This window comes from Boleophthalmus pectinirostris, unplaced genomic scaffold, assembly GCF_026225935.1.
Source record: "Boleophthalmus pectinirostris isolate CB_2022bp ecotype Guang Dong unplaced genomic scaffold, ASM2622593v1 HiC_scaffold_20, whole genome shotgun sequence".
NCBI lineage: Eukaryota > Metazoa > Chordata > Actinopteri > Gobiiformes > Gobiidae > Boleophthalmus > Boleophthalmus pectinirostris.
Window position 1 is genome coordinate 7,111,161 of NW_026571153.1, and position 16,507 is coordinate 7,127,667.

The 16,507-nt window shown below is 35.7% G+C and overlaps 2 protein-coding genes and 1 pseudogene across 3 annotated transcripts; 1 reads left to right on the forward strand and 2 right to left on the reverse strand.

Annotated features, from left to right (window-relative positions):
- Nucleotides 1–1,071: 1,071 nt before the first annotated feature.
- LOC129409803 (NAD(P)(+)--arginine ADP-ribosyltransferase 2-like) lies at nucleotides 1,072–3,106 on the reverse strand. Of its 2 annotated transcripts, XM_055156563.1 has the most exons (3): nucleotides 3,002–3,106; nucleotides 2,875–2,937; nucleotides 1,072–2,402 (listed from the first exon to the last, which is right to left on the reverse strand). In XM_055156563.1, exons 2-3 carry the CDS (start codon nucleotides 2,926–2,928, stop codon nucleotides 1,707–1,709), a joined length of 750 nt encoding a protein of 249 aa, XP_055012538.1. In that variant the 5' UTR covers nucleotides 2,929–2,937; nucleotides 3,002–3,106; the 3' UTR covers nucleotides 1,072–1,706. The 2 variants fall into 2 exon arrangements, with proteins under 2 accessions (XP_055012538.1, XP_055012537.1); XM_055156562.1 differs by lacking the exon at nucleotides 3,002–3,106 and having other exon boundaries at nucleotides 2,875–2,987.
- A 5,262-nt stretch (nucleotides 3,107–8,368) lies between these two features.
- LOC110164443 (ecto-ADP-ribosyltransferase 4-like) lies at nucleotides 8,369–9,377 on the forward strand. The gene is made up of 2 exons (XM_055156807.1): nucleotides 8,369–8,383; nucleotides 8,550–9,377. The coding sequence occupies exons 1-2, from the start codon at nucleotides 8,369–8,371 to the stop codon at nucleotides 9,282–9,284; spliced, it is 750 nt and encodes a 249-aa protein (XP_055012782.1). The 3' UTR covers nucleotides 9,285–9,377.
- A 5,633-nt stretch (nucleotides 9,378–15,010) lies between these two features.
- Nucleotides 15,011–16,507, reverse strand: LOC110164162 (erythroblast NAD(P)(+)--arginine ADP-ribosyltransferase-like; annotated as a pseudogene).

The following is a 16,507-nucleotide window of genomic DNA, read 5'->3' on the forward strand; positions in this document are numbered from 1 at the left end:
GAACAAAGGTGCTGAGCTGCAAGCAGAAGATTTGCTCTTGTAACAGGTTACAAACTCCTTTTTGTTTTTAAAATAAAAGCCAAACAACAGTACCAGTCAAAAGTTTGTTTGGACACACCTTTTTAATATATTTCTCTTCTTTATTTCCATGATTATTTGAATTGTAGATTCTTACTGAAAGCACCAAAACTATAAGTGAACACATGAGACGTAGCAAGCAAAAAATAAACTTAAAATTACTCGTTTGAAATAAAAAATAACCTCATCTACCCTCTCGTTTATCACTGCTTTGAAAGGCACAACTGTGAAGTAAAACACATTTCCAGAGATAACGAGAAGGCCAAAGGTTTGCAGCATTGTCATCTAAACGCAATTTTGTAAATAAAGAAAAGTGTTTGTTGTTTTTCGCAGAAGTCGTCTGAAGCCTGGTGAAAGCAGAAGTTGGTGGAAGTCGCTCATCACCTCTTCACAGGCGACACACATGAGCCACTTCACTTCTTTTAACACTTAAGACTGTTGCTTCTTTGTCTGCAAAAGTAGAAGTATAAAGTAGGTTCAAGAAATTACTCAATTAAGAGTAAAAAAAAATATTTGTAAAGAGTAACTGACATAACATCTGATTTATCATTTGCAGTTAATGTAATTTGAAAGACAAAACAAACAGTGCACAGAATCTGATATTTTCAAAGGATGGACACAGATGAGGAAAAAACTAAATCGTATCTGGAGAAAAGCTGCAAGAAACAAATGTTTAAATCATTTCATATTGTCAACATGAAGCTTTTGCCACTGCAGACTTACTCACAGTGGGAAGAGAACTGTTACTGTTATTAAAAAATATTGCTCAACATATCAAAATGTAAAGGAGATGCATCACAATTTTACAAATATTCATTATTATTATGAGAATTAACCCATAGGAAGCTAAACATACATGATACTAGATTAAATAATACCTAGACAGATGATCTTGTACCCCAATACACTACCTTTAGTAGCCTATTTTTTAGCTATACATTATATAAAAAATGTTCTAGTTCTAGTTTCTTTAAGTAAATGAAAAGAGACAAACCATGTTAATATTTTATTTATTTTTCAGTCAAGTCACACATCTACATTACTATTTGCTTTACAATTACATTGATCTCAACATGACTTGTGTAGGGTTACTAAAACAAAATCTCAAAGCTCGTAACAGTTCAGTGGTGGAAAGAAAATAAAGTAAAAGTACAGCTACATGGCTAATAATGATTCACATCCAAGTACAACTGCCAAAAATGAACTTAAGCAAAAAAGTATGCATGAGAAATACTACACAGAGTAACATTTTCTAGTTAAGTTTTAATACAATTTAGAAGCATTATAGATCCTTTTATACAGAAAGCTATCAGTCAAAAAGTGTAAAACTGTAATCTGTATATTCTCTGAGCTCTGGCCAATCGGAACAGGTGTAGAGCAGAGTTGAAAGGAGCAGAGACATTGTTGAGACAGTACTTGTAACTAATTACAATGACATAAGTACATTATACTTGATTACAAGTGAAAGTACAGCATTAAAAATGTACACAAAAAGTAAAAACACCCCAAACATCTACTCAGTTGTAGTTACTTGAGTATTCGTATTTACTTCCCACGTCTGTTTCTGATTCTTCTGACTTCATTTAAACCTAAAAGTCCATTGTTTGCGTGAGGCCGTGCAGTTGAGTTTACTGAGGCGTCCTGCATTCTTCAGGACAAAGATTTGCTTGCAGTTTCTCAGATTTTGGTAGGAACCTTTTCGCAGTTTCCATTATTCTGAATTTTTCATAAGGAGGAATGAGCACCTCGCGCTCGTGAGGTAATGCCGAATAATCTTTTATGTAAGCGCCTAAGCAGGACGTAATTTGGAAGCATGTCTCTGTACCAAATGTCGTCAGGTTGGCGTTTTTGGAAGTTGAGGTGAAAGAACCAAATCGGATTTCTTGGTTTTTTTGACCTGTAAATGTATCTTTGCTTCTCCGATAGGTGGTACGGCATACTTTGTTAATTCTAAGTATCTGTAAAGCAGAAACCAGCCAGTAGTGTAAAGCGTGGTATTTGAATGCATTAGTGGTATAATTGGCTGCACTGACTCGAACTGCTGCATTAAAGGGTTCATAGACATTAGGCCACGCTGCAGTGTAGACGCACAAAGCTTGGACCTGATCTTTGGTCAGCATCTTGTTCTTTCTTGTATTATATTTGTTATTTGCACAGGACTCTGCTTGCTTCCACGCTTTGCTGAATAACTGATTATTCTTCTTCTCTCTGGGGAAGTACGTCCTCTTGACCTTTTTAGCCATTGCATCACTGCAGCCGTCGTACATGTCGTCAACCGATTGGTCCATCATACTCAGGGGAATTGTGCCAGATTTTTGGGACTCCTAGACAATTTAAGGGGGAAAAAAAAAAAAATACCCAGAGTTTTAAAGGAACTGAACAAGACACAGCCTAACTGTGAACCAGATATGAGGCAGACATGTTCAAATCAAATACAACTTTTACTGGTAACAAGTGGAATTCTGATTTAATTTTCAATTCTCCCCCAAAATTTGACCCATTTATTTGTTGTTTTGGTCATTCAGAAAGCAAAATAAGCCTCACACGAGTCTATCATTTGTGTTGCCAGTTCCAATGCTGAAATCCAGTTTGTTTTAAACCTAAAATGTGTCTCTCTGATCTGAATGGTCACTACCTAAACCCCAGCACTGCAGCCTCTGCAGCTCAGTGTATGTGTCCATATACTGACAATGAGGAGAACTTGTATGTGTCCTCAATCTGCAGGTTAAGGCTCTGACAACTCAGGTTCAGTTGTGATTGTAGTATCTTCAAAAAATAAAATAGAATAAACCTCACCACTGCAGAAGGTAACACCAGGCAAAGCATCAGTGCCAGCACTGTGGTCTCCATGTCTGTGGACTGACACAGAAAGCATAGCATTAAACAATTTAGAAGAGTTAGAGAATAAACTTGATGCTCTTACCTCAAGTCCACTGCAGACTGATGTCTGCAGGTCACCACTTCACTGCTCTTAAATAGGGAAGATTGTTTTCTCATCAATGTAGTGTAATTCCTGGTAGCTAACACCTTCTACATTAAACAGGAACCAAGACTGACATTAGTGTTAACCACCCCACTCATTTTGTTCACTTATGAGATGCACCCACTCTAACCATACAAAAATACTTAACAGTGTTCAGTTTATAAAGTTTTTAGGAGGATAGATAGTGGATCCTCAAATACATCCATGAATATTTAAGGTGCAAGCTATGATCTCTTGTGGTTCTTAGCTTTTTTCCATTTTGGATGTTTTTATTGCACTGAAAAACATGTGCCCTTACACTGGGCAGGCTTGCATCTCCACAAACCTGAATCTCTTTGACCTGAAGGACGGCCTAGTCCTGCTTGTTTTCTTAGAGTTGTTATTGCTGTGGCTTTAATTTTCCACAATATCTGTCTCTGTCTCCATGGAGAATGTTTCAGACATGGTCTTACCTTTCTACAGGAATAAGTGACATGATACCTCCAGAAAGTTACAGTTTTGCTTTAATATATGAAGTCTAAACTGGCTGTGTCCCCTGACAGTAATACACAGCTTCAGATTGTTCTGTGGTTTAGTTTGCTCAACTTTCATTCTCCAGCCCAAAGATTGTCTTACATTCTGTCATTAATTACACACACACAACCAGGCAAATATTTTTTAGTTTATCTCCTGATTTGTCCTTGGTTCTCCTGTAGGTGGTTTGACATGGCTTTTTATTGTTTTCACTAATGATCTGCAGGGCAGAAGTGAGTCAAAAGTGTAAAGCGCAGTATGGGAAGTCCCCACTCATGTAATGAGCTGCTCTGTTTCTGACCATATGTACACTTTTTACATTTTATAGACAAAAGCAAGAGAGTAAATGTATGGTGCCAGACAAATGGAATTATGTAACAAATTGAAAAAAAGTTAAATAACTTAATTAAATATACTTATTTTATTTTAAAATCCTCAACCTTTGCTTTGTTGACAGCGCCGCCAACTCTTGACCTCTCAAGTAGTGTCTGTTTTTGGTTGAAGTCATTTGTCACCTCTTGTTGGTGAGACACATTAACCACTTCTTTTAACACCTAAGACTGATACTGCTGCAGATGCAAGGATATGCTAATGATTACTAAGGTCACTGTAACCTATAAATACATGTTCGCAAACCTCTCGATATCATGAAAGCTGTGACGAACGAAATAAAAAATGTAGGTCTAATGGCAAAAAAATAAAGCTACTTTCAGCCCCGGTAATGACCAAAAGGACAATATCACAGATACAAGAGGTCAAAATGAGTCCAGTTGGGCGCTTCCATAGAGACAGGGTGAGAAGCTTAGTCACACAGGAGGAGCTTGGAATAGAGTCACTGCTCCTCCATGTTGAGAGGAACAGCTGAGGTGACTCAGGCTTCTGGGAAAACTGAAGAAAATGGATCTTCTGATGGTACTGCTGTTACTAATACCAATACTACCTCCAATACCAAAACTACAACTACTGCAATCTAACGCACACACAAGTGGAACTATGTGTGCACAAACACATACATGGATCACACACACACACACACACACACACAAGTGAGATCTACTTGCGTTGATGCAAGACAAGATAACCTATGGCATTGCATCCAGGCAATCGCGAACTATAAGCCCGTGTTAACTACTTTTTACATTTTATAAACAAAAGCAAGACAACAAATACAGCACATGGTGCCAGACATATGGAATTATGTAACAAAGGGAAGCAATAGTTAAAGAGTTATTTATACTTATTTATAGTTAAATATACTTATTTTATTTTAAAATCCTCAAAGTGCCAACCTTTGCTTTGTTGACAGGGCTGCAAACTCTTTGGCTCTCAATTACGTTTATGATGAAGTCCCTTGAAATGGTTTCACGTCACAGTGTTCCATGTCAGGGTTAAGAAATGCCAAGAATGTAAACCAGTGTTCAAGTCAAAGGGTGGTTATCTACAACAGGATTTACATTATTTTCTTTGTTAACTATATGTGTCCATTTATAGTTTAGATGTCTTCAGTGAGAATCTATAATGGAAATAATTTTGGAAATGAAGAAACATTTTTGACCAGTAGTGTCTGTTTTTGTTCACAGAAACAGAAGTTGCTTGAAGTCATTCGTCACCTCTTGTTACACATTAACCACTTCTTTTAACACTTAAGACTGACACTGCTGCAGATGCAAGGATATGCTAATGTTTACTAAGGTCACTGTAACCTAAAAATACATGTTCGCAAACTTATAGTCAGAGGTGGGGAGAGTAGCCAAGTAGTACACAAGTAAGAGTAACTTATCTTTAAATAATATTACTCAAGTAGAAGTAAAAAGCAGGTTCAAGAAATTATTCAAGTAAGACTAAAAATGTGATATAAAAACTTATTTGTGATATTTAAAAAAAAAAAAAAAAACAGTCAAAAAAGATCCAAGGCACTGTGCTGTAAATATAATTAAAGCTCTTTATTGGTTACATGGAACAGGTAAAAAAGAAAATAGTGTAGTAAATATAGTAAAAGAAGTACCTGGAAGAATTACTACTCAATTAAGAGTAATTTTGAGAGCATAACATCTGATTTATAATTTGAAGTGAATGTGATTTGAAAATATCAGATTTTGTTTGTGTTTTTTCCTTCAAAGAATGGACACAACAATGAGAAAATCATCTGAAGGAAAGGTGCAAGAAACATGTCCATGAAATGTTCAAATAATTTAATATTGTTAAAAAATTACATTTGCATTAGTCTTATGGCCTAATTTCAATTCAGCCTTATTAAAATCTAGTTGAATTTAGCTTTTAGCTTAGTTGCCTTGCAGTTGAGATTGCGTACAGTCCACCAAATCTTTTAGGGATATGCAGTACCGGACCGTACTGTTGTCGAAGTTTTCAGATTGTCCAAGAAAGGGTGGAAGTAAAAGGCTGGAGACCAACTGGAAGTCTTACATAGGAGAAGTTTATTTACCATCAATAATACAGTCCCAGGGGACTTGAAAAGTCAACATAGTATGATTTCAAAAGTGAACATAGTGTGATCTTTGAGTGTTCAAGCCCCTTTTACTACACTTCCAGGCGAGGAGGTTGATAAAGCAAGTGGTGAGACTGTGAAGACAGTAGACACCAGTTACACAGCAATATGCCACAGTTTAGATACTGGTGTGTCAATGGTTTGCCAAGGGGAGATCATGGTGTAAAAATAGATTTTGTGAGTCAATGTTAAACTGAGATTTACGTGGAAGATAAATTACTTAAATTCTCTTACACGTACCGGCTTACTTTCACCTCTGTCATTAACCACAGTAATGATAATACAATTATGTCATGATTCCACTACAACATCACCATGAAGTGCACAATAAAAGTGAAATAATACACACCAGAACTCATATAATTAACAGTAATAATAATAATAATAATAATAATAATAATAATGATAATGATAATAATAATAATAATAATAATAATAATAATAATAATAATAATAATTTTGGGGAGTTACAGGTTATGAGGAAAATGTGATCTTTGAGCTGTTTTTTGAAGGTGTTTAGTGAGTCTGAGTTTCTGATGTGGAGGGGGAGAGAGTACTGGGGAGGCAATGGCAAAGGCTCGGTCCCCCAAGGTCTGGTGCTTTGATCTGACTGTGGAAGTGAGGAGGTTTGAGTCGGCTGATCAGAGTCTGCAGGACGGGTGGAGGGGCTGGAGGAGGTCAGTGAGGTGTGGAGGGGTCTGGTTATGGAGGCCCATGATGTGCTTATGACTTGAGTCTAAACAAAACCAGTTGGGCTCATAACAGAACAGAAGAGTCTGTGATGGAGTATGTGAAAATTTTTCCCAAAACTGAGATATTTTTGCTTCTTTTCTTTCTTAGAAGCTGGGGTTCATCAGACGCTTCGACTTTCCCAGAATCACATACTAAAACGCTGATTCTGCCAATATCACTTCACGTATTTATTTATTACCACAGCACAGTGCTCATTTCTGTGTTTTCTAAAGGTTGACACTTTCACCCCAAACACTGTTCTCTGATCAGTGTTTGGGGTTAAGCCTTGCTTCCTTGCAGCATTTAATTATCATTATGAAATATGATATGGCACTTACAGCTCTTTAGAGATGTTTTTTGTTATCAAAAACCCAATAAATATGGCTTTGAAAGATAAAGATAAAATATTTTATTAACTTAAGTTAATTAACACATACAACCCTTACATTCTTGAAGAATCAAGGTCATGTTCTCTCCTTAATGCTTTAGAGTTTCGATGCCTCAAAGGCCTTTTGGTTTGGTTGGTTTAAAGGTGCAGTACCCATGGGAAAAAAATGGTTAAAGGCCCTTTAAATTAATTTAAATTTGTTTTCTGAATAAATTTCACTACATTATCTCAGTCACCATACTGTTTTTTACACATTTTCCAAGTGCAGGTTACTCCATATTGCTTTGTAAATATGAACTAATGCTTTCTTCAGGGTAATGCACAATACAGAGATGCAGAGGTGGACAATACACAATCCAGCTTATATGAAGTGGAAAAGAAAGTACACAGTTACACAAAGTATTTCTATAGTCAAATACAGAAAGAAAGGTTGCGTTCATTTCATTTTTTTCTCGATACTGAAAGAACATAAGTGAAACTAGCGTAAAGGTTTGTGTGAGTAAACAGTGATGCTCTGACAGTACCACGTAAATGTTTTTTTTTTTTTTTTTCCAAGTGCAAAACCCCATCATGGTCTTGTGTATTTAAGGGCAGAGCAGTGGTGACCTGCAGACAGAGAGCAGACTGGACCTGAGGTAACAACAGCAAGTTTATTCTTATAACCCAGATATGTTGTTTTACATTATTCTTTGTGCTTTAGTTCACAGACATGGAGACCACAGTGCTGGCTTTGATGCTTTGTCTGGTGATGACTTCTTTTCCAACGGTAAGGGTTTTTGATTCAAACTCTTAAGATATTTGGCTTATTTGATTTCTTTCTAAAATTATCGAGGAGTCCAGACAATTTAACCAAAATCCTCTGTTTGATTCTATATATTTATTTAAAGAAACTGTATGTTGTCTGCAGTCTTACAGTTTGAACTGAACACAACTGAACCTGGGCTTTAATCTGCAGATTGAGGACACATACAAGTTCTCCTCATTGTCAGTATATGGACACATACACTGAGCTGCAGAGGCTGCAGTGCTGGGGTTTAGGTAGTGACCGTTCAGATCAGAGAGACACATTTTAGATTTAAAACAAACTGGATTTCAGCATTGAAACTGGCAACACAAATGAGACACTCATTCCACTTTCTGATTGGGTAACCATCTTTAGAACCAAAACATGATGTCCAATTTGGTTGTAATTAAGAATGAATCATTACAGTTGTTCAGTAAAAGTTGTGTTTGGCTTGAACATGTCCAGTTACAGTTAGGTCATGTTTATGGAATTCAATATAAAACTCTTAAATATCTCAGTTTAAGAATTATAATTTATTTGATCTCTTTACTCTTAAATTGTCCAGGAGTCTGCCATAATTCCCCTGAATATGATGGAGAAATCGGTTGATGACATGTACGACGGCTGCAGTAAAGAAATGGATGAAAAGGTCAAGAATGAATACTTCCCCAGAGAGATGAAGAATAATCAGCTATTCAGAGATGCATGGAAGAAAACAGAGTCTTGTGTAAATGACAAATACAACAAGGACAAGGCCTTGACCAAAGATCAGGTCCAGGCTTTAGGCGTCTACACTGGAAATGACGTCTATGGACCCTTTAATGCAGCGGTTCGAGTCAGTGCAGACAAATATACCACTAGTGCATTCAAATACCACGCTTTACACTATTGGCTGACTACTGCTTTACAGACTCTTAATAATAACAAAATATGCCGTACCACCTACAGGAGAAGCCGAGATACATTTACAGGTCAACTCGACCAAGAAATACGTTTTGGTCAATTCGCCTCCTCTTCAGTCAGTCCTGATGTGGTAGAATTTGGTAATGAGACTTGCTTTCAAATTGAGACCTGTTTAGGCGCTCCCATCAATGAATATTCATGCTATAGTACTGAGGATGAGGTGTTAATCCCTCCCTATGAGAAATTCAAGATTATGAAAATTGTGCAGAAGTCCTATGAACAGTTGGAAAATTGTACAACGATCTTTGTTCTGAAGCCTGTGGGGCACAAGACGAACCTCAACTGCAAGGCTGCATATGTGCAAGCCTGGTTCAGAGCCATAAAAAAAAGAAATTGAAAATGTTTTAAACTCAATTAAGCATTTTTCCCCTGAGTGTTAGCAGTGTAACATTTGTACAAGAGCTGGCTGAAACTGATTCTCACTTTTGAAAAGAACCAAATATTTAACTTTTCAATTTTTATGCATTTTTACCCTGAACCAACACAAGAATCAGCACAGAAGTAGACGCTTTTTAAAAACTTTTTTTTTTTTTTATAGGTGAAGTGGTGCACTCTTCAAATCATATGAACTAAACTCAGTGTTACATCTTTACATTTTTTTCTTCAGTTTGTTTTCAATTACGTTCATGAGGAACTAAACACAAATCTTTTTGCTTTAACTGTGCATATTGTGTTTTAATAACATTATCTAGTGCTTTTTTTTTTTTAGTGTTGCATACTACATTTGCAGCTTTTCTGGTCAAAAATGTCTAAATCTAAGTGTAACAGAAGCTTCCACATATAACATGCCATTAAAGATCTTTTCCTTGTCTTAATTTCCAGTTTCATTTAATTAAATACCTAATAAATGAATAAATCATCATTATCGCCATATCAGATTTATCTCTACATGAAACATCCTACAACAGTATTTTAAAATGCATACGAAAAGTTGATTTTAATATTGTCAACATAAATCCAAGCTGAAAACAGTTTACAATAGTTTAGCTGCACATATAACTGAATGGTTTTTATTCTTCATTCTGCATTCTTCTCTCTCATTTAATGTCTTGCTCTCTTTTTCTTTTTTGATGATTATTTATGTTTTGATTTATTTGTATTCTGATTTTTATGTATTTCTTATTCTGTAAAACATTTGAATTACTTTGTGTATGAACTGTGCTATACAAATAGATTTGCCTTGCATTAATGTTAAAATGCATCAGAAGTCTGGTGTGAAGAGGAAAAAATTGCTTGGCTCTGATTTGAACATAATATAATAACATACCTGATGTACATTTTAAATTTATTAGGCTATTCATTTTACCCAAATCATATTGTAACTGGGTGTATGTGTCTGAAAGCTGCAACAGGCAATTTAAAAGATATAGGCCTAATACCAGCCAAGACATAAAGCTACTTTCATCCTTAGAAATGACCGAATGGACAATATCACAGATACAAGTGAGTAAAATGAGTTCGGCTGGGTGCTCCCATAGAAACAGGGCGAGAAGCTAAGTCACACTATTGGAGCTCAGAATAGAGTCGCTGCTCCACCACGTGGAGAGGAGCAGCTGAGGTGGCTCAGGCATCTGGTCCGAATGTGTCCCGGATGGAGGTATTATGTTTCTCGGTTGACCTAGGAACCCCCTGGCTGACCCCTTGGGTTACCCCAGGAGGAGCTGGAGGAAGTGTGTGTGGAAAGGGATGTCTGGGAGTCTCTGCTCAGACTGCTGTGTTTGCCCCCTGGGCCTGGATAAAGCAGAAGAAAATGAATGGATCTGGTCCAATTCATTTATTAGGATCTTCTTCTGATGCTACTGCTGTATACCAATACCGATACCAATACTAATACTACCTCCAATACCAAGACTAGTGATGGTGAGATGAAGCCCCATGAAGCACTGAATCGTTCCATCCATTTGCTCAACTCTTGAACAGATGCTTCAAGATGCTTCATTTGCTCCACTGCGCCATCAAGTGGCCAAAAAATGTATAACAGGCAGAGTGAAAATAGAACAATCAACATGATCATCATGGTTCTGATGGAAAGATTTATACTGAACAAATGAATGATTAAATACTGTTGTATCCAAGATGCTTGGAACACACCAAACACTTCACCTGATTTTTTGTTTTTTTTCTTACAAGAAATATACTAGATCAGGGGAAACACTGTTGTCAATTTTGTGTATTTAGTAATATTATTTATTTAATGGAGTCATTATTACTATATACCTTATTAGGAGATTTCAGCTCAAAATGTTCCCAGAATCTCAAATAGAATGTACCAAACTCACAATAACCCAAAACCATAAAATGTGAGGGGGAGTCCATTGCGATTCACTAGCCTTTATGTTTCAAATCACACTGACAGTTCACGAAGCTTCGAACGTCACCACATATGTTACCGATACAAGCCTTGATATGCACTTCACCAAAGCCTTCCTGGATTAATTCACACACGCTTTAAAGCCAAGACACAGAGGACACATCACTTGCTACAACTATTACTGCTACTAAAACACACACAAGTGGAACTATGTGTGCACAAACACCTACAGATGTGGACAAAATTGTTGGTACCCTCTGGTAATGAAAGAAAAATCAACAAGGGTCACGGAAATAACCTGAAATTAAGAAAAGTAATAATAAATAAAAATTTCCTGACAAATAATCAATGAAAATCAGACATTGTTTTTGAATTGTTGTTCAACAGATATATATATATATATATATATATATATATATGTATGTATGTATATGTATATGTGTGTATATATATATATATATATATATATATATATATATATATATATATATATATATATATATATATCTTGGTTTAAAAATTATAATTTATTTAATCTCTTTCCTCTTAAATTGTCCAGGAGTCTGACATAATTCCCCTGAGTATGATGGACAAATCGGTTGATGACATGTACGACGGCTGCAGTGAAGCAATGGCTAAAATGGTCAAGAATGAATACTTCCCCAGAGAGATGAACAATAATCAGCTATTCAAAGCTAAGTGGAAGACAACAGAGTCGTGTGCAAATGACAAATACAACAATAGAACGAACAGGGCCTTGACCAAAGATCAGGTTCATGCTTTAGGCGTCTACACTTCAGATGACGTCTATGGACCCTTTAATGCAGCGGTTCGAGTCAGTGCAGACAAATATACCACTAATGAATTCAAATATCATGCTTTACACTACTGGCTCGTTTCTGCTTTACAGACACTAAATATTAACAAAACATGCCGTACCACCTACAGGAGAAGCAATTGTACATTTACAGGTCAACTCGACCAAGAAATACGTTTTGGTCAATTCGCCTCCTCTTCAGTCAAGTCTGATGTGGTCAAATTTGGTAATGAGACTTGCTTTCAAATTGAGACCTGCTTAGGCGCTCCAATCAATGAATATTCGTGCTTTAGTGATGAGGATGAGGTGTTAATCCCTCCCTATGAGAAATTCAAGATTATGAAAATTGTGCAGAATTCCTATGAACAGTTGGAAAATTGTACAACGATCTTTGTTCTGAAGCCTGTGGGGCACAAGACGAACCTCAACTGCAAGGCTGCATCTGTGCAAGCCTGGTTCAGAGCCATAAAAAAAAGAAATAAAATTTTTTTTTATTTCAATAAAACTCAATTAAGCACTTTTTACCTTGGCTCGTAGTGGTGTAACATTTGTACAATAGTTGGCTGAAACTGATTCTCACTTTTTTAAAGAACCAAATATTTTTCTGTTAAATTTTTATGCATTTTTACTCTGAACCAACACAAGAATCAGCACAGAAGCAGACGCTTTTTAAAAACATTTTTTATAGGTGAAAGGGGTTTTCTTCAGTTTGTTTTCAATTACTTTCATGAGGACAAATGTAAAGTGGAACTAAACATAAATCTTTATGCTATAACTGTGTATATTGTGTTTTAATAGCATTATCTTCTGTTTTTTGTTGTTGTTGTTGTTTGTTTGTTTGTTTTTTACTACATTAGTGCAAACTAGATACATTTGCAGCTTTTCTGGTCAAAAATGTCTAAATCTAAATGTAACAGAAGCTTCCACATATAACATCCCATTAAAGACATAAAAAAAAAAAAATAAAAGGCTTATAAAAAGGTGGTCTTTTCCTTGTCTTAATTTCCCGTTTCTTTTCGTAAAATACGTAATAAATGAATAAATCATCATTATCACCATATCAGATTTATCTCTACATGAAACATCCTACACTAGTATTTTAACATGCATGTGAAAAGTTGATTTTAATATTGTCAACATAAATCTTCTTTCATTTGTGTTTCTTGGAGCACTGTTTCAGATATGAGTGGCTCTTTCATTTGTGAAGTTTACGCTTTAATCACATTTTGCATTACTTAATGTTAGATGTTTATAAATCAGTGAATTACAATTACTGTTACTTTTACTTTGTGTTTTTTTACAAATACATTTGTGTTTAATCCCTACTTATAATTTTACTTGTAATATTAATTCAAAGTACTTAGCCTACATGAATCAAATGTTTGGCGACTCTACCAACCTGTTTATGAAGCCAGAACAGTGACAGCATTTCAAAGAAGAAATGTTTTATAAATTAAAGCTACACGTGGTGTTATAGGCCCTCACCATCCCTTGTGAGGGCAAAGATTCTGCCTATCGTCCCTGCCTACATCACCCCATCACCAAACACTCAGTGTATATGTGTTCAATCCAATAAGACCATTTCTGACATTACCACATCTGCAGTCATGTGACTTTGTCCCACTGTGCCCCATCCCAAGTCAAGTCTCATTTCAGAACCTCGGACAGCTCCATGTGCAAATACTCCACACTGCTGACTTCTGCTGGATCTTTTCTTCAACTCTCAAAACATTTTCAGGGATGTATTTGATTTTATTGGATTGAATGGAGTAACACATATATACACTGAGTTTTTATTTATTTATTTATTTATTTATTTATTTTTTTTAATTTATGAAACATTTCTTCTTCTAAATGCTGTCACTGTTCTGGCTTCATAAACAGGTTGGTAAAGTCACCAAACATTGGATTCAAGTAGACTTAGTACTTTGAATTAATATTACAAATAAAATGATTAGTAGGGATTAAAAACACATGTATTTGCAAAAAAAAAAAAAAAAAAAAAAAACACTAAGTAAAAGTAAGAGTAATTGTAATTTTTGACTCTGACAAATACTTTATAAATATATTACCACAGGTCCTACCAAGCACAGTAATACTTAGAAAAAAAACAACAAATAAAACAAAAAAAAACAACAACATTCATATGCACTTTAAAACTTAAAAAAAAACTTTACTGGTGTAGGATGTTTCATGTGGAGATAAATCTCATATGGTGATAATGACAATTTATTTATTTATTGGGTATTTAATTTTATTTATTTTATTTAATGAGACAGGGACAGTGCACAATTTTTACATTAACAATAACAGGAGAAATGCCTTGTACCAGGTTGTAGCACCAGTGCTAATTTCCACCTATAGTCTCTGGGCAGGTTCATTGATTGATTGTATTTAACTGACTTGACTATCAACTGTTCTTCCTGGAGACCTGCGTAGCATGTTTAGGGTTTGGGGTCAGTAAATCAAACAAGAAATTAAGACAAAGAAAAGACAACCTTTTATATAAACCTTTTATGTATTTATTTTTTCAATGTTTTTAATGATATGTTATATACTTAGAGTTAGACATTTTTGACCAGAAAAGCTGCAAATGTATCTCATTTACACTAATGTAGTAAAAAAGTTCTAGATAATGCTATTAAAACATAATATACACAGTTTTAGCAAAAAGATTTGTGTTTAGTTCCACTTTACATTTGCCCTCATGAACGTCACTGAAAACAAACTGAAGAAAAAAGTGTAAAGATGCAACACTGAGTTTATTTCATATGATTTCAAGAGTGCATCCCTTTCACCTATAAAAAAAAAAGTTTACAAAGCGCACCTACTTCTGTGCTGATTCTTGTGTTGAAAAATGCATACAAATTAACAAGAAAAATATTTGGTTCTTTTAAAAAATTAGATCTGGTTCCAGCCAACACTTTCACGATCACTATGCCCCGAACACTGTGTGGAAAAATGTCACAACTGAGTCTATAACTTTTTCAGCTATATCTATGATCCACTCGCTGAACCCGGCTTGCACATATGTGGCCTTGCAATTGAGGTTCGTCTTGGTCCCCACATGCCTCAGAACAAATATCTTTTTACAATATTTAAACTTTTCATCGGACTTCTGCACAATTTTCATAATCTTGAACTTCTCATACGGAGGGATTAACACATCATCCTCAGTACTAAAGCATGAATATTCTTTGATGGGAGCGCCTAAGCAGGTCTCAATTTGAAAGCAAGTCTCGTTACCAAATTCTACCAGATCAGGCCTGAGTGAAGAGGAGGCGAATTGACCAAAACGTATTTCTTGGTAGAGCTGACCTGTAAATGTATCTCGGCTTCTCCTGTAGGTGGTACGGCATATTTTGTTAATATTTAGTGTCTGTAAAGCAGAAATGAGTCAGTAGTGTAAAGCATGATATTTGAATGCACTAGTGGTATATTTGTCTGCACTGACTCGAACAGCTGCATTAAAGGGTCCATAGACGTCATTTCCAGTGTAGATGCCTAAAGCCTGGACCTGATCTTTGGTCAAGGCCTTGTTCGTTCTTCTGTTGTATTTGTCATTTGCACAAGACTCTCTTTTCTTCCATGCATCTGTGAATAGTTGATTATTCTTCATCTCTCTGGGAAAGTATGTACTCTTGACCCTTTCAGTCATTGCTTCACTGCAGCCGTTGTACATGTCGTCAACCGATTGGTTCATCATGCTCAGGGGAATTATGGCAGACTCCTGAACAATTTAAAAGCAAAGATATCAAATTAATTATAATTCTTAAACTGAGATATCTGAGAATATTTATATTGAATTCCATAAACATGACCTAACTGTAACTGGACATGTTCAAGCCAAACACAACTTTTACTGCACAACTGTAATGATTCATTCTTAATTACAACCAAATTGGACATCATGTTTTGGTTCTCAAGATGGTTACACAATCAGAAAGATTTCTGATTTGTGTTGCCAGTTTCAAAGCTGAAATCCAGCTTGTTTTAAACCTAAAATGTGTCTCTCTGATCTGAACGGTCACTACCTAAACCCCAGCACTGCAGCCTCTGCAGCTCAGTGTATGTGTCCATATACTGACAATGAGGAGAACTTGTATGTGTCCTCAATCTGCAGATTAAAGCCCAGGTTCAGTTGTGTTCAGTTCAAACTGTAAGACTGCAGGCAACACACAGTTTCTTTAAATAAAAGTATAGAATAAAACAGAGGATTTTGGTTTAATTGTATGGACTCCTCGATAATTTTTAGAAAAAAATCAAATAAGCCAAATATCCTAAGAGTTTGAATCAAAAACCCTTACCGTTGGAAAAGAAGCCATCGCCAGACAAAGCATCAAAGCCAGCACTGTGGTCTCCATGTCTGTGAACTAAAGCAGGAAGAATAATGTAAAACAACATATCTGAGTTATAAGAGTAAACTTGCTGC